The 16,610-nt window shown below is 44.9% G+C and overlaps 1 protein-coding gene across 8 annotated transcripts in view; it reads left to right on the top strand.

Moving 5' to 3' along the window:
- The window catches only part of mcamb (melanoma cell adhesion molecule b), a 214,333-nt gene extending 203,109 nt beyond the window's left edge, over positions 1–11,224 (top strand). For 7 of the 8 annotated variants that reach the window (XM_070894571.1, XM_070894568.1, XM_070894569.1 and 4 more), the window contains 3 exons: positions 4,249–4,393; positions 7,089–7,206; positions 8,014–11,224. In XM_070894571.1, coding sequence (XP_070750672.1) covers positions 4,249–4,393; positions 7,089–7,206; positions 8,014–8,055 — 305 coding nt within the window. In that variant the 3' untranslated portion in view covers positions 8,056–11,224. Of the gene's footprint in view, positions 1–4,248; positions 4,394–7,088; positions 7,207–8,007 lie in introns of all 8 variants that reach the window. The other variant, XM_070894567.1, reaches the window with a different exon arrangement.
- The last annotated feature ends 5,386 nt before the right edge of the window (positions 11,225–16,610 follow it).

Raw genomic sequence — 16,610 nt, 5'->3', positions numbered from 1 at the left:
TACATGGTAACTAATGTTAGACGTCACAAACCAGGGTGGGGCGAATGCTAGTGTGACTATGCTGGGTTTGTGAACCTTGTGGATTGGCACTGACACAAATGAGCTCACTCCGAGGTAGTTTGTTGCACTGTGCTTCGCACTATAGCAGATGCCTTCACTCTCCACTCTTAAACTTTTTAACAATCTAATTCTGATGACACTGAAAAGAGCTGGAAAACTGAACACAGTGGGAGGTGGGCTTGTGTTTGAGCTCTGTCTAAAGTGATATGAGCAGCTACAGGTTGGACCTCTCTGGTCCAGTATCCTTGGGACCTGACACCGGTGCCAGACCAGAGAATTTTTTGAACCATGGGAAGACAACTGGAGACAACACTGCTGACAACGACCCGGACGCATTCTGCGCATGCGCAGACGTCTACTGCGCAGTATTTGGTCGTCCAGAGTCATTCCGTTTTTTTAAATCCTCAGGCCCAGCTTCAGCACCTCAGTCAGCGGCCTGCCCTTCCCTTGCTCGACTCGTTTACTTCAATGAACACCAACACCTTAAAAAAACACATACATACATACAAAAACAACTAGAGATCAGAGATAAAGTGGAGGATAAAATCAAGGAGAGACGCCAACCCTTACCCACTTGGGGGAGGGGGAAATGTTGGCTCAGCCCGGCGCTACAGCTGCAGCCTTCAGAGAATGCCCGCCCGCCGCCAATCAGGCAAGGAGAGACGGCCTCGACAGCGAGGAGCACGTGTCAAACCACAGCACCAGCCAGTGTGTAAAACCTCCAGCTGGCTAGGGCAAGGCTGTCAAGATGTGTCATCCAAAATGCATCACATGTACGTTTAACACGTGGAGCCACAATTTGTTTTTTCAATGGATGCCACCCACACCGGGACTGATGCCAGACCAGGGAGGTTTTCGGACTCGAGTCCCGGACTGGAGACATACAACCGGTAGTGTGGCTTATCTCACCATGCATACTGCTGGGAAAATGATGTTGGTGCCAGTAAAAATACAGCATATAACACTTCAAAGCATCTCTCATTTCTCTATTCATTGCTTATTGTCGGACACGATCACGACCATGGGTCAGTGTTTTCTGTAGCTCGGCCTGTTTGTGCTGCTCACACTGCTCTATTTAATCAGATTACTGACCGAGCATCTTTGCATCTCCTTCCTCCAGATTGCCCTACTCCCTGCTCTTACCCAACGCAAGCTGTTCCAGGACAGAGACTCTTTCAGCCAGAATCAGTACAGCCACAGTCTCAGTGGCAGGAGAGTGTTCTGCTCTGTTCTCAGCTGAGAGAATATAACTGTGGAATGCTGAATACCATTGCTGGCACAATGCTCTCTGCTCACTTTAGGTGGGAAATTCCTGACCCAGCCCTGTCAATGGATCCCAAAAAATAATCTCTTTCGTGTCTATTCTAAATTCTTGAGATTTTTCTGAAATTATTCCCATTTTGACAAATTTGCAGAAGAGAATTCTGCATCAGTCACAACTGCTCACCAATCACTAATGATTTATAAACCGAATCATCCCTCCCCTGAGGTCACAATAGTTAAACCCCAGTAAGAAGAGCCCATTCCCTGTGTCCTCTGGTCTAATGGGTTGATGCACCATCCAGTGTCATACTGGGACACACAGCCCAGGTCCTGGTCTTGTGTTGTGACCTGTACTGATCTCAGCAGGTATGCTACAATTGATCTCAAGGCTCTGCCTGGGGCAGATTCAGACAGATTCTTGATTGCTGTCAAGTCTGTTCTGCTGGAAAGGGCACGAGTGGATGTTGGTGGAGGACAGCATTGTGCTGGGCTGTGATTCCCCTACAGCCAACTTTCCGGTCATCATTCATATCTTGGATCACAGATAAAGGGTGAGGAATCAGTCAGAGATTACAGCACTGTACATAAACCTGGGTCAACCGGTTCAGGAGAGGAGTCAGAGAAAGCACAGGGATAACACAACACTCTGATATGATCAGAAAAGCCCCTTATTTTTTCAGGATTTTTGCCACTTTGTGTCAATATCAGGGCCAGAAATCATACCATTGGAATAAATGGAGGGTTGTGTTGAATTTCAGCAAAGGATACAAGCCAGTTACTCTCATTAGCTAACCATTGTCTTAAAAGGCTTACACATATTAGAAATGTGTGGTGAAGCATCCCCTTTGTTAATGGTCATTGAGGTATTCTGCTTACATTCTATAAATTCTGGTAAGAAATTTGTTGAGCAAGACCGTCCGACTCTTGTTCAAGAGGGGGAACTGAGGGAAATCTTTATTAGTCGGGAAATTGTGTTGGGGAAATTGATGGGATTGAAGGCCGATAAATCCCCAGGGCCTGATGGACTGCATCCCAGAGTACTTAAGGAGGTGGCCTTGGAAATAGCGGATGCATTGACAGTCATTTTCCAACATTCCATTGACTCTGGATCAGTTCATATGGAGTGGAGGGTAGCCAATGTAACCCCACTTTTTAAAAAAGGAGGGAGAGAGAAAACAGGGAATTATAGACCGGTCAGCCTGACCTCAGTAGTGGGTAAAATGATGGAATCAATTATTAAGGATGTCATAGCAGTGCATCTGGAAAATGGTGACATGATAGGTCCAAGTCAGCATGGATTTGTGAAAGGGAAATCATGCTTGACAAATCTTCTGGAATTTTTTGAGGATGTTTCCAGTAAAGTGGACAAAGGAGAACCAGCTGATGTGGTATATTTGGACTTTCAGAAGGCTTTCGACAAGGTCCCACACAAGAGATTAATGTGCAAAGTTAAAGCACATGGGATTGGGGGTAGTGTGCTGACGTGGATTGAGAACTGGTTGTCAGACAGGAAGCAAAGAGTAGGAGTAAATGGGTACTTTTCAGAATGGCAGGCAGTGACTAGTGGGGTGCCGCAAGGTTCTGTGCTGGGGCCCCAGCTGTTTACATTGTACATTAATGATTTAGACGAGGGGATTAAATGTAGTATCTCCAAATTTGCGGATGACACTAAGTTGGGTGGCAGTGTGAGCTGCGAGGAGGATGCTATGAGGCTGCAGAGTGACTTGGATAGGTTAGGTGAGTGGGCAAATGCGTGGCAGATGAAGTATAATGTGGATAAATGTGAGGTTATCCACTTTGGTGGTAAAAACAGAGAGACAGACTATTATCTGAATGGTGACAGATTAGGAAAAGGGAAGGTGCAACGAGACCTGGGTGTCATGGTATATCAGTCATTGAAGGTTAACATGCAGGTACAGCAGGCGGTTAAGAAAGCAAATGGCATGTTGACCTTCATAACGAGGGGATTTGAATACAGGGGCAGGGAGGTGTTGCTGCAGTTGTACAGGGCCTTGGTGAGGCCACACCTGGAGTATTGTGTACAGTTTTGGTCTCCTAACTTGAGGAAGGACATTCTTGCTATTGAGGGAGTGCAGCGAAGATTCACCAGACTGATTCCTGGGATGGCGGGACTGACCTATCAAGAAAGAGTGGATCAACTGGGCTTGTATTCACTGGAGTTCAGAAGAATGAGAGGGGACCTCATGGAAACGTTTAAAATTCTGACGGGTTTAGACAGGTTAGATGCAGGAAGAATGTTCCCAATGTTGGGGAAGTCCAGAACCAGGGGACACAGTCTAAGGATAAGGGGTAAGCCATTTAGGACCGAGATGAGGAGAAACTTCTTCACCCAGAGAGTGGTGAACCTGTGGAATTCTCTACAGGCCAATTCACTAAATATATTCAAAAGGGAGTTAGATGAGGTCCTTACTACTAGGGGGATCAAGGGGTATGGCGAGAAAGCAGGAAGGGGGTACTGAAGTTTCATGTTCAGCCATGAACTCATTGAATGGCGGTGCAGGCTAGAAGGGCTGAATGGCCTACTCCTGCACCTATTTTCTATGTTTCTATGTTTCTAAAGGCCCAGAAGCCCCAGGTTCAGCCTCGGCTTTGATTTGCCACTGTGGGTGTAATTTGATCTGAAATGGGGCGGCATAGAGCAGAAGGGCATGTCGTCACCTCAGGAGAGGAAACGATGCACCTGACACCACAAATCCCACCTCTGGTATCGAGCAGCACTGATAACAGCTGGCAAAGAGTCAGGGATCTGAGTGGAACTGGTCTTGGCTGAAGGGCAGCACAGAGGTAAGCAGTCACAAAATGGAATGAATGGAGGAGAAAATTAGAGCTGCAGAATTTGCATGGGTAGTTCAAGGAGTATCTCAGTCATTATCTAGTGCCTCATCCAGTCTTCTGTTTATCTAGATGTGACTCACAACAGGAGCAGTGGCGGAGTGGTGATAGTTGTCATCATTGTGTGTATTCTTCTTCTTGCCATCCTGGGTGCTGTCCTCTATTTTCTCTACAAAAAAGGCAAGATCCCCTGCGGCCGCTCTGGAAAACAAGACATGTGAGTCAGTGTTATTGTGAACGTGCGTGTGCGTGTGCGTGCTCGCTGCACGCATGTGTGTTTGTGGGAGTGTAAGTATGACAGTGCATGTGAGATTGTGCATTCAGATAAACTCATTTACATGTGTATAAATTTTCGGTATGTATGTATAATTCTGTGTATGTGTTTATCATATACACACGTCCGACGGTTGATGATCTAGAGCTGTATATATTCCATGTTCCAAATCAAATTGGTCAGGGTAGCCTTGAAGAGTTCATAAGGGACAGGTTCCTTGAGCAGTATGTAACGGAACCAACCAGGGGGAAGGCTATCTTAGATCTGGTCCTGTGTAATGAAACAGGATTAATAAACAATCTCCGAGTAAAGGATCCCCTCGGAATGAGTGATCATAGAATGATTGAATTTCAAATTCAGATGGAGGGTGAGAAAGTTGGATCTCAAACCAGCGTACTAAGCTTAAATAAAGGAGACTACAAAGGTATGAGGGCAGAGTTGGCTAAAGTGGACTGGGAAAATAGATTAAAGTGTAGGACGGTTGATGAACCGTGGTGTACATTTAAGGAGATATTTCACAACTCTCAAGAAAAATATATTCCAGTGAGGAGGAAAGGGTGAAAAAGAAGATAGCCATCCGTGGCTAACTAAAGAAATAAAGGACAGTATCCAATTAAAAACAAGGGCATACAGAAGATTGGGAAGCTTTGAAAAGCCAGCAAAGAATGACTAAAAAAAAGATTAAGAAAGGGAAGCTAGACTATGAAAGTAAACTAGCAGAAAATATAAAAATAGATAGCAAGAGTTTCTATAGGTATATAAAAAGGAAAAAAGAGTGGCTAAAGTAAATGTTGGTCCCGTAGAGGACGAGACCGGGGAATTAGTAATGGGGAACATGGAGATAGCAGAAACTCCGAACAAATATTTTGTATCAGTCTTTACGGTAGAGGACACTATCCACTGTTGGGATATTGTTTGTCAAGTTCCTCCCCCTCCCCCTAGAGACCCTTAACACAATCGCAATCACTAAGGAGGTGGTACTCAGTAAGATAATGGGACTAAAGGCGGACCTGATGGCTTGCATCCTAGGGTCTTAAGAGAAATAGCGGCAGGGATAGTGGATGCATTGGTTGTAATTTACCAAAATTCCCTGGATTCTGGGGAGGTTCCAGCAGATTGGAAAACTGCAAATGTAACACCCCTATTTAAAAAAAAAAGGAGGCAGACAAAAAGCAGGAAACTATAGACCAGTTAGCCTAACATCTGTGGTTGGAGTCCATTATTAAAGAAGCAGTAGCAGGACATTTGGAGAAACATCAGTCAGGCAGAGTCAACATGGATTTATGAAGGGGGAGCCATGTTTGACAAATTTTCTGGAATTCTTTGAGAATGTAATGAACGGGGTGGATAAAGGGGAACCAGTGGATGTGGTGTATTTGGAATTCTAGAAGGCATTTTGACAAGGTGCCACATAAAAGGTTACTGCACAAGATAAAAGTTCACAGGGTTGGGGGTAATATATTAGCATGGATAGAGGATTGGCTAACTAACAGAAAACAGAGAGTCGGGATAAATGGTTCATCCTTGGGTTGGCAAACAGTAACTAGTGGGGTGCCACAGGGATCAGTGCTGGGACCCCAACTATTTACAATTTATATTAATGACTTGGAAGAAGGGACCGAGTGTAATGTAGCCAAGTTTGCTGCTGATACAAAGATGGGAAGAAAAGCAATGTGTGAGGAGGACACAAAATCTGCAAAAGGGCATAGACAGACTAAGTGAGTGGGCAAAAATTTGGCAGATGGAGTATGTTAGAAAGTGTAGGTCATGCACTTTGGCAGAAAAAAAATCAAAGAGCAAGTTATTATTTAAATGGAGAAAAATTATAAAGTGCTGCAGTACAGCGGGACCTGGGGGTACTGGTGTATGAAACACAAAAGGTTAGTATGCAGGTACAGCAAGTGATCAGGAAGGCCAATGGTATCTTGGCCTTTATTGCAAAGGGGATGGAGTATAAAAGCAGGGAAGTCTTGCTACAGCTATACAGGGTATTGGTGTGGCCACACCTGGAATACTGCGTGCAGTTTTGGTTTTCATATTTAAGAAAGGATATACTTGCTTTGGAGGCAGTTCAGAGAAGGTTCACTCGATTGATTCGGGGGATGAGGGGGTTGACTTATGAGGAAAGGTGGAGTAGGTTGGGTCTCTACTCATTGGAATTCAGAAGAATGAGAGGTGATTTTATCAAAATGTATAAGATTATGAGGGGGCTTGACAAGGTGGATGCAGAGAGGATGTTTTCACTGATAGGGGAGACTAGAACTAGGGGGCATAATAGAATAAAACTATGAGGAGAAATTTCTTCTCTGAGGGTTGTGAATTTGTGGAATTCGCTGCCTCAGAGAGCTGTGGAAGCTGGGACATTGAGTATATTTAAGACAGAAATAGACAGTTTCTTAAACAATAAGGGGTTATGGGGAGCGGGCAGGGAAGTGGACCCGAGTCCTTGATCAGCTCAGCCATGATCGTATTGAATGGCAGAGCAGGCTCGAGGGGCCAAATGGCCGACTCCTGCTCCTATTTCTTATGCCCCTCACTCTGCAGAATATTTCATGTTTTTAACTCTAGCCCCTGTCCTGATGTCAGGCTGTCCTGAGCAAGGAGGTGCAGTAATGTGAGGTTTGTTTGTTTTGTTTAGCACACGGACAGATGCTCACGATGACATTGTGGTGGAAGTTAAGAATGACCAGAAGGTTCCGGAAGAGACAGTGCTTCTGCAAGGAGTCAATGGAGAGAAGAAACCGTCCAGTGACCAGGTTAGTTAACTGTGTGTGATCCTGAGGGATATTGTAGTGAACTGGACGTACACATGTTTGTGTAATCATTTCACACCTGGGCCTGTGTGGTACATGATTCAACACCCAGGCAGTACCTGTGGGCAGGAGTGTGTACCCATTCCAGATCAGTACCTGTGGAGGATAAAATACTGGAACTACTCAATAAAGATGAAAGTGCCTGTATATGATATATAGCAATGGTGGTCATGGCTGATAAGTTTACATTGACATTGTGCTGCTTTCCTGGTGGGGCCAAAGTTCGGGGAGCAGGCACATAGTCAGCCTGGGGTCTGAACATCCCAAATTAGGATGGTTTGAAGATTTGTTCCTCCGATTACCTCCAAGGACTCTCTTGCTCTTTGGGTGGGTCTCCTTATTTACCGTATTCTTCTCCCCGTTTGGTCTCTGTTCTGTGCACCATGTTGTGAAGAAGATGGGCAGCAGCCATTGTTGCTCTTCTGTTCGCTGCACATCAGGGTGATTGAGATTATTTTCTCTGTGAGCTCCCCGCCACCAAACCCTCCGAGAATCACCCAATTCCACATCGCAAATCGATTTCTGTTCAGTAAGGATATTATGGGATATGGAGCAAAGGCAGGAGGCACAGATCAGCCGTGATCCAGTGAATGGCAGAACAGACTCGAGGGGCTGAATGGCCTCCTCCTGTTCCAATGTCACACAGGGTAGCATGTATCACCAATTAGTGGTGTTATCACTGCCAGTCCAGCTTTAAGACATCGTGTTAACATATTCATATTGTTTTCCCTTCCCTTTCTGGAGTGAAAGGAGAGGAAGGAATATGCAGACCTGCGGAGTGAAGAGACATAATCACAGTGCTCTCAGCCTGGACCTGACCGCATGGATATGACCGTGACGTGAAATGTTTTGCCTTTACAATTGCTGCACACGCTCCTACACTGAAGCAGTTCCAACCAATGCTGGAGCCTTTCCTTCACTGGAAACCGCTGAACACTTTACTGAAATGAACACACGGCCTATTGCTCCCACTGAAGGCTCCACTGGGTCCGGATGTTTTTTTGTTTCTCTGTAAATGCAAGTCACCCCTCAAGCTGTAGATTTCTGCTCCAGCTATTGCTTTGTCACATCAGCAGTTACACAGTGTGAACAGACTACGTTGCCTTGAGCTATTTGAAACGAAAATTCAAGTAACGTTTCAACACAATTCCTATGAATCCCACCTGATCGCACCACTTGAAAATTGGCCTTATGGTTGAAGAACATGGATATAAAGTAATATCAGATTGGAACCCGTTGTTCAAAGGAGAATTCCAGGTGCCATCCTAGAATTATTCCAATATTTTCCACACAGCTCGCCATGACTTGGGCTGGAATATCACACCATTTCATCGGTTGGGTGATCACTGCTCCGAGAGCTGATGCCATGTGGGGCTGTGTAATTCCATTGTCTGTTTTGAAACTTTAAAAAATTGACATCCCTATGTCCCACCAGGAGAATTAGATGTGATAATAAAAGTACTTCTGTAGGTTTTAGCTGAGGCCTGTACTCAGTCACTACCTGGCGTATCGCTGCCAGGCTAGCCTAACTGTGGTGACTGCAGTCGGTGACACAATGCGATAGAGACAGAGGTTTGTGGGCAGCGGAGGGGTTATAGTTGACCAATTGTTCTCATAGTGCTTTGGGATAGAATCATTGAGCACATTTACCGGATCCAGTGGGAGGGGCTTTCTATTGGGAATGTCACTCACTCATTTCTTGCTTGTGATGTTCACTCTCTGGTGACTCCAAATGAAATGCACTGTGTTGTGAGTAATCTCACCACACTTCACCAATAGAAGATCTCCAGAAATAAGGATTTGGAATTTTTTCAGGCACAGAATTGAAATAAGAATGGCCATATCATATCTTCATTCAGTCACAAGTACAGATAATTTAATGTCCCCACTAGTGCAGGGCCTGCATTCCATTGCCACTTTTCTTCAATCGCAATTCATTTTAAAACCCGTGATCTGTTTGGCAGCACCTCCAGTTAGTCTTTAACAAGTACATTTTACAAAAAAGAATCAGAGTCCTATCCAAGAGTGAACATCATCAGCTGAATGGGGAGGAATGCAGTTTTCTAGTCTGGCAGTGAAGGAATTGCCAGAAAGCCAGCTTGTTTGTTTGTAAAGGAGCAGAGCACAAGGAGAGGGATAGGGGGTTCTCATAAAACTCCAGGATATGCTCAACCACCCCCCTTCCCAAAGTACCAAGGACCATGTGACTGTGTTTGTCCATTTGCATGGAGGCCCTATGTTTTATGTGCTTTGTGTTCCCGGCTTAGCTTGTGTAGAGTTTGTATATAGTTTAATGGTAGAGTAAACAGTCAGCAACACTGAAATTAATCTCATAGCCTTCAACTTCACCACTTAAAGAACAATTGGGCGTGTGTTATATTCTGCAAGCATTGACTCCATCTTTTGGCTTGCTTTGACGAGAGAGGCAATGTTATAAAGAAGCAGTTAGCAAAAGCCTCACTCCGAGTGGCCAAGATGATGGCCTGTAGTCAGATAAAATCAAACATTATTTCCTAGTGCACAGGGGAAATGTTCCCTATCACACACCAAGGGGCGTGCTCAACCATAAAATGATAGTTGCTGGAACATTTTTACTTGGTAAAGATAGATTGGTAGATGGTGTGTGTGATCGTGTATGAGGGAGAGGTGGAAATAGTTTCCTTGAAAGGCTTTTGAGGGCTGGGTATTGCCTAAGAACACAGGTTCTGTTAGTCTCTAATAATAGGAACACTTCATGTCAGAAGGTCCCAGTCCAATGCGTTGAGCAGTTGCTGTTGACACTGACCACAATTCCAATTGTCTTGGACTGCCTCAGACTGTTGTGTTCCATTTGCTTCAGTTCCTGCCTCATGTCTGTGAGCGTTTGTGCAGTGAAGCCGATGAAAACCCCGCAAAGGTTTTTCGTGATCAGGTAATGGTCGGTAGATGGGGAAACTTTTCCAGAGCCCTCAAATGAAGAAGATTGCGTCACAGAAAACACGAGAGCTTTCTCTAACATCGGTCAGATTGACAATATTGGGTTTGAGGAGGCAAAGAAAACTTTGGAGCAATGGAGAGAATCCCTCTGTAGAGTGTGCCCTTTATAATAAGCGCCATAAACATCTTAACATATTAGTGTATTGCCGTGCTACAAGTTAATTTGCTCGTTTGTAACTTGTGCTGAAATTTATAAAACATTGCTGAAGCTGTATCGGGATTACAGATTTGTCCTGCTGCAGAGAATTCTCGTGAGAATAGGAGATGTTCATTAATTACAAACCATCTTTAAGTTTAAATGATTAATGATGGGGAAGCACTGGGTGAACCTGCAGGCACTTGCTGGACCTTGGAGTCATTGAAGCAGGTGTAGCCTTGTTTTTTTTTCTTGGGCAGCTGAGTGTCTTGTCGGGCAGGTATCCTCACCACCAGGTTTAAGATTCTGCGAACCAAATGGCCGAGATGCCCCCATAGCTCGGATGTTTGCCCTCACTCCCCAGAGAGCTTCGGTGCAGAGTGGTGGAACTAAAGCTCAGGAACTCTATGTTAAACACAAGTACTACTCGAGTTTAATCGGCTAAAACCACAGCCAAGCAGAACAGAACTGTACTCATTCAGCGAGAGAGACCCTGATCCTTTAGAGCTTCCACTTCCATTATTGAGCCTGAAATGCATGGCTTCACTTCTGGGTTTAAGCTGCCACCTGTGCTGGCTAAGGTAGTGAGCGCAACCAGATGTGGCTGGACGTTACTTTGTGCGAGGTCAGTCAGCTCCACACAGACACCATCACTCGAGCCATGCTCTAAACTGTACACTTTGTGAGGCTCCTCTGTGATCATTCACATGCCCTAGAGCAACCTGCAAAGCCTCATCCCACTGAAGTACTTTGTCTTATGTACATTTTTTAAAAAGTTGTGACTGTTTCTGTTGTTTGTGTTCTTTATGAAATGAAGAAAATGCCAAATAAAATATTGTTGCAAATTTCTGACATGATTTGTAGCATTCTGAAATCTTTAGAACTATGACAGAATAAACCAAGAGTTCATTCGCTTTGAAGATGTCCAGTCCCTCATCGTACATGGTCTATTGTTACAGCTGTAAGTTGACCAAGGCGGAGGTCAGGGTTGAATATTATCAAGTCAGTAGCCTCACTCCTGCCCCTTCTTTCTCTGAGCTTTGGTTTACCATCAGCAGGAGTTCTTTTACCTCTTCCCACCCAGTTTTGAAAGGTGAGAGTTGTTCTGCAACAAGTCATTATCTCCATTATCATTCAAGGAGGCCAGGGCTGAAGAGTACAATATGGAGCAGCTCTTTAATGGGAAGGCACAGCCGGATTTGGGCTCGATAGAGTTGGGAAGAGAGCTTGGCTTTTGTGCGTGTGGCCCAATTAATGTCGGGTTGGAGGAAGAAAGAGTTTGCTGTTCCATCGATTTAGAATTAACCAGTTTCAGTTGGGACCCAAGTTCTCCAGCCTTCAGCATTTAACTGATCTGAGGCTCAAAGCCTGATGCCAGAAGTGGTTGAGAGATGTGTGGGCAGTTTAGGGGGTTAATACTAAAGTACAAGAAAAAGATCCCAGGTTTGATCATTAGTCTGTTCCAGGACAGCAATACAGGGACTAAAATTTGCCTTGGCACCCCAGCACGGGAAGGAGCAGACATCCAGTATTAACTCTTCTCAGCCCTCTCCAGCAAACCTTTCTGTAAAATGCTTACATTATGTCTGGTAAATCCAGAACCGGGCTCGGCTGTGATTATAGACCCGAAATTCAGTATCGCAGGAAAGCTGGTGCATCCCCCCACCTTTTTGTGGTCATTAGCGACATTTTTTCGTGGCTAGGCCACCCCATATTCAGCTCAAAGTGAACATAGAAATTGTTCATTTCGGCCCATTGTGTCAGCAGGTCTGAAGGTTACATATAAACCTATGAACAATGGCGGAAAGGGAAAGAGCTTCCAGCCCAACCAGTCCGCCCCACCCCTTGCACCGAAACATTCTACACTCCACCCCAACCGGAGCCATGCGATCTTCTCGGAGGAACAAATGGGTTCCAGCGCTAATGAACCCTTTCAGCAGTGTGGCTGTCTTAATTTGAGTGTTATCACCAGATAAATTCAGCATGTAGGTAAGGGTTTCTATTGAGCCAGTTGCTAAAGAGTCAGACCTGAAAGTTGTACACAAATACAGGGGTATGTGCAAACCTCTGAGCAACACTCAACAGGTTTAATGGAGCCAAAACAATTCATAAAACTATAGCAAGGGACAAATACCGTGGACCATGGAAAATGAAATAAAAACACTAATAATTAATAAAACTATATCAAAAGATAAATACTTCAGATGCACGCTGATAAATGAAATAAAAACAATAAGTAATAAAACTTTACCTGCCAAAGGGCCCCAGCTATGTCGCATTCAAACACCGCATCGAAAACCTCACAGGGGCACTGCCGGGAAAAGTCCTACCTTTTCCTTGGTGAATTTCGCTGCGTTAGTCCCTTTCCAGCGGGCCACACACTGCACAGCTCACCGCTGGAAACCTTCCTTTACTGCGGCTTCACCGCTCTGTTTCCGGCAGAAGTGAATACCGCTGAAATCCTCCCCAAGCTGAATATGGCTCTGGGAGTGAAAAGTACCCAACTGCGGTGGCCCATCGATTTTTTTCAGTTAACCGCAAAGGGACGGCAAATTTCAGCCCCTATGTTTCTCCACCCCTCCCCCCGGTCGATGATAGTAATTTGAGAAAAGGCCACTTATGCAGGGTATCAGAGGAGGAGATAGCATTGAATGGAAAACCAGGAAAAGCCACCGCCTTTGAGGCAGGTCAGGAACATATAAAATAGTTCAATAATTGAGACATTACCTTCCGTTTGAATTTCTTGCATCTGGGTTTCCACATTCTAGCAACAGCATCATAGGCTGAGAGGGAGAGGAACTAAAAATTCCTACAAAACAGCCGTTCATTCGTAAAGCATCATCTGAGTTGTCCAAAGGAATTCAGCCTGAACTTGTTGCACCCGAGATGAATGGGACTCTCTCTTCCTGAAATGTTCAGTGGCTGCTCGAGTCTCAAGGACCCCCAGCCCTTTGGCAGCAGAATGATTTTTCTAAAGATCAAGGGTCGCTAGGAATAGCACTTGGATTCAAGGGAAGGGAGGAGAGAAAATAAAACTGGCAGAAATTCAAGTAGTTTTTGATCCCAAACCAGGAAAAACCAGATGTTAATGTTTGGCAGCCATTAGCAGAGTAAAGAATTCAACAAAATGCAACTATTTCAGCATGATAAACCAGTTAAACATAACCTTCATTTTCCCCTCATTACCAAAAACCAGCATTACAAATTTGCAAAGCTGATTTCTTAATTAAAATTATTGTGGTTTAAAAAATGTCACAAAGGTTTGAATCTCTGAATCTAGATCTTTACATTTACTGCAGCCCCATCCCTGGGCTCACAAAACCATTTCACTGGTGATATGGTGCATTGAGTCTGGACCATATTCCATTCTATTCAACAGAATTTTGAACTTTTAACACCGGGATTCAGTAAGATGCCTGTTAGCAGTCACTATGTGTAAAATAGACTGAGGGAGGCTGGTGCTGAACTCAACAAATACTCAGCCCAGACTGAGGGGACAAAAGTCTTTCTCTGCTGGCTGCATGGCCCAGATATGAATTGTTAGCGCAAACTCAATTCAGATCCTGATGAGAATGAGTTTAGAGGGAAAAAATATAAAGCAGAAACTGGCAATCTCTCTCTGCAAGGCTTCAATGGTGGATGGTGTCGGAGATTGAAATATTAGTGGTGCAATAGACACTTTGGAGATTGGGGTGAAGACACGTTTGATGGGACAGCGTAGAGGGAGCTTTACTCTGTATCTAACCCAGTCTGTACCTGCCCTGGGAATGTTTGATGGGACAGTGTAGAGGGAGCTTTACTCTGTATCTAACCCCCTGTACCTGCCCTGGGAGTGTTTGATGGGACAGTGTAGAGGGAGCTTTACTCTGTATCTAACCCCCTGTACCTGATCTGGGAGTGTTTGATGGGACAGTGTAGAGGGAGCTTTACTCTGTATCTAACCCCGTGCTGTAGCTGCCCTGGGAGTGTTTGATGGGACAGTGTAGAGGGAGCTTTACTCTGTATCTAACCCCCTGTACCTGATCTGGGAGTGTTTGATGGGACAGTGTAGAGGGAGCTTTACTCTGTATCTAACCCCGTGCTGTAGCTGCCCTGGGAGTGTTTGATGGGACAGTGTAGAGGGAGCTTTACTCTGTATCTAACCTGTGCTGTACCTGCCCTGGGAACATTTGATGGGAAAGTGTAGAGGGAGTTTTGTATCTAACCCGTGCTGTGGGTGCAAAGGACCAAAAATACATCCTAAATGCTACAACAAATGTCATCATTAAATTTCCCAAAGTCTCAGGGGGTCCCCTAGGCTTTCCCTTCTCAAATTTGATTCTGGGTTCTCAACATGAAGCCATCATCACTCACCAAACTTGGATTAACTTCAAGCTTTTTTGAATAGACTTCCTTCCCATGTCTATATTTTTATAATCACCATTTGTTTCTCCACTTATTTTAAGCATTTCCATCGTTTATGTAAATTTATCTGCACAGGAAAAGGCAAAAGGGAATTCCGTCACAGACAAACTCCAGCTCACCCTTGGCTGTTAACCCTCCGTTTACAACTCGGATGTTGCATTGAAAAGATTTTGTTTCCAATTTTCTCCCCATCTACCCTGAAGGTGTCAACTCTTGTGGGGTACAAGTTCCACAAGTGCCAGGCACCCTCTGCTACCTGGCTAGAGTCACCACTCTTCATGGGAGCCTAGACAGCAAGAACCAGCAGGCTATTTGGCACAGACCATAAGAACATAATAAGAACATAAGAATTAGGAACAGGAGTAGGCCATCTAGCCCCTCGAGCCTGCTCCGCCATTCAACAAGATCATGGCTGATCTGGCCGTGGATTCAGCTCCACTTACCCGCCCGCTCCCCATAACCCTTAATTCCCTTATCGGTTAAAAATCTGTGTGCGACTTGAATACATTCAATGAGCTAGCCTCAACTGTTTCCTTGGGCAGAGAATTCCACAGATTCACAACCCTCTGGGAGAAGAAATTCCTTCTCAACTCGGTTTTAAATTGGCTCCCCCGTATTTTGAGGCTGTGCCCCCTAGTTCTAGTCTCCCCGACCAGTGGAAACAACCTCTCTGCCTCTATCTTATCTATCCCTTTCATTATTTTAAATGTTTCTATAAGATCACCCCTCATCCTTCTGAACTCCAACGAGTAAAGACCCAGTCTACTCAATCTATCAAAATAAGGTAACCCCCTCATCTCTGGAATCAGCCTAGTGAATCGTCTCTGTACTTCCTCCAAAGCTAGTATATCCTTCCTTAAGTAAGGTGACCAAAACTGCACGCAGTACTCCAGGTGCGGCCTTACCAATACCCTATACAGTTGCAGCAGGACCTCCCTGCTTTGGTATCCCATCCCTCTCGCAATGAAGGCCAACATTCCATTCGCCTTCCTGATTACCTGCTGCACCTGCAAACTAACTTTTTGGGATTCATGCACCAGGAGTCAGTGTCGGCTGTGGCTCTGTGGGTAGCACTCTCGTCTCTGAGTCAGAAGGTCGTGGGTTCATGTCCCGCTGCAGAAACTTGAGCACATTAATCTAGGCTGACACTCCAATGCTGCACTGTTCGTGAGTGCTGTTACCTTGGATGAGGCGTTAAACTGAGGCCCCGTCTGCTCTCTCAAGTAAAACATCCCATGGCATTATTTGTTTCCCCCAGATCGGGGGGCACGGTTTAATGTTTTTTGTTTACTCCTAAAAGAGTTTCATGCACAAGGACCCCCAGGTCCCTCTGCACCGCAGCATGTTGTAATTTCTCCTCATTCAAATAATATTCCCTTTTACTGGTTTTTTTCCCCCCCAAGGTGGATGACCTCACATTTTCCGACATTGTATTCCACCTGCCAAACCTTAGCCCATTCGCTTAACCTATCTAAATCTCTTTGCAGCCTCTCTGTGTCCTCTACACAACCCACTTTCCCACTAATCTTTGTGTCATCTGCAAATTTTGTTACACTACACTCTGTCCCCTCTTCCAGGTCATCTATGTATATTGTAAACAGTTGTGGTCCCAGCACCGATCCCTGTGGCACACCACTAACCACCGATTTCCAACCTGAAAAGGACCCATTTATCCCGACTCTCTGCTTTCTGTTAGCCAGCCAATTCTCTATCCATGCTAATACATTTCCTCTGACTCCGCGTACCTTTATCTTCTGCAGTAACCTTTTGTGTGGCACCTTATCGAATGCTTTTTGGAAATCTAAATACACCACATCCATCGGTACACCTC

This window comes from Pristiophorus japonicus, chromosome 11 (assembly GCF_044704955.1).
Source record: "Pristiophorus japonicus isolate sPriJap1 chromosome 11, sPriJap1.hap1, whole genome shotgun sequence".
Classification (NCBI taxonomy): Eukaryota; Metazoa; Chordata; class Chondrichthyes; family Pristiophoridae; genus Pristiophorus; species Pristiophorus japonicus.
The sequence above is the reverse complement of the archived record's forward strand: the minus strand, read 5'-3'. Positions and strand labels throughout refer to the sequence as shown.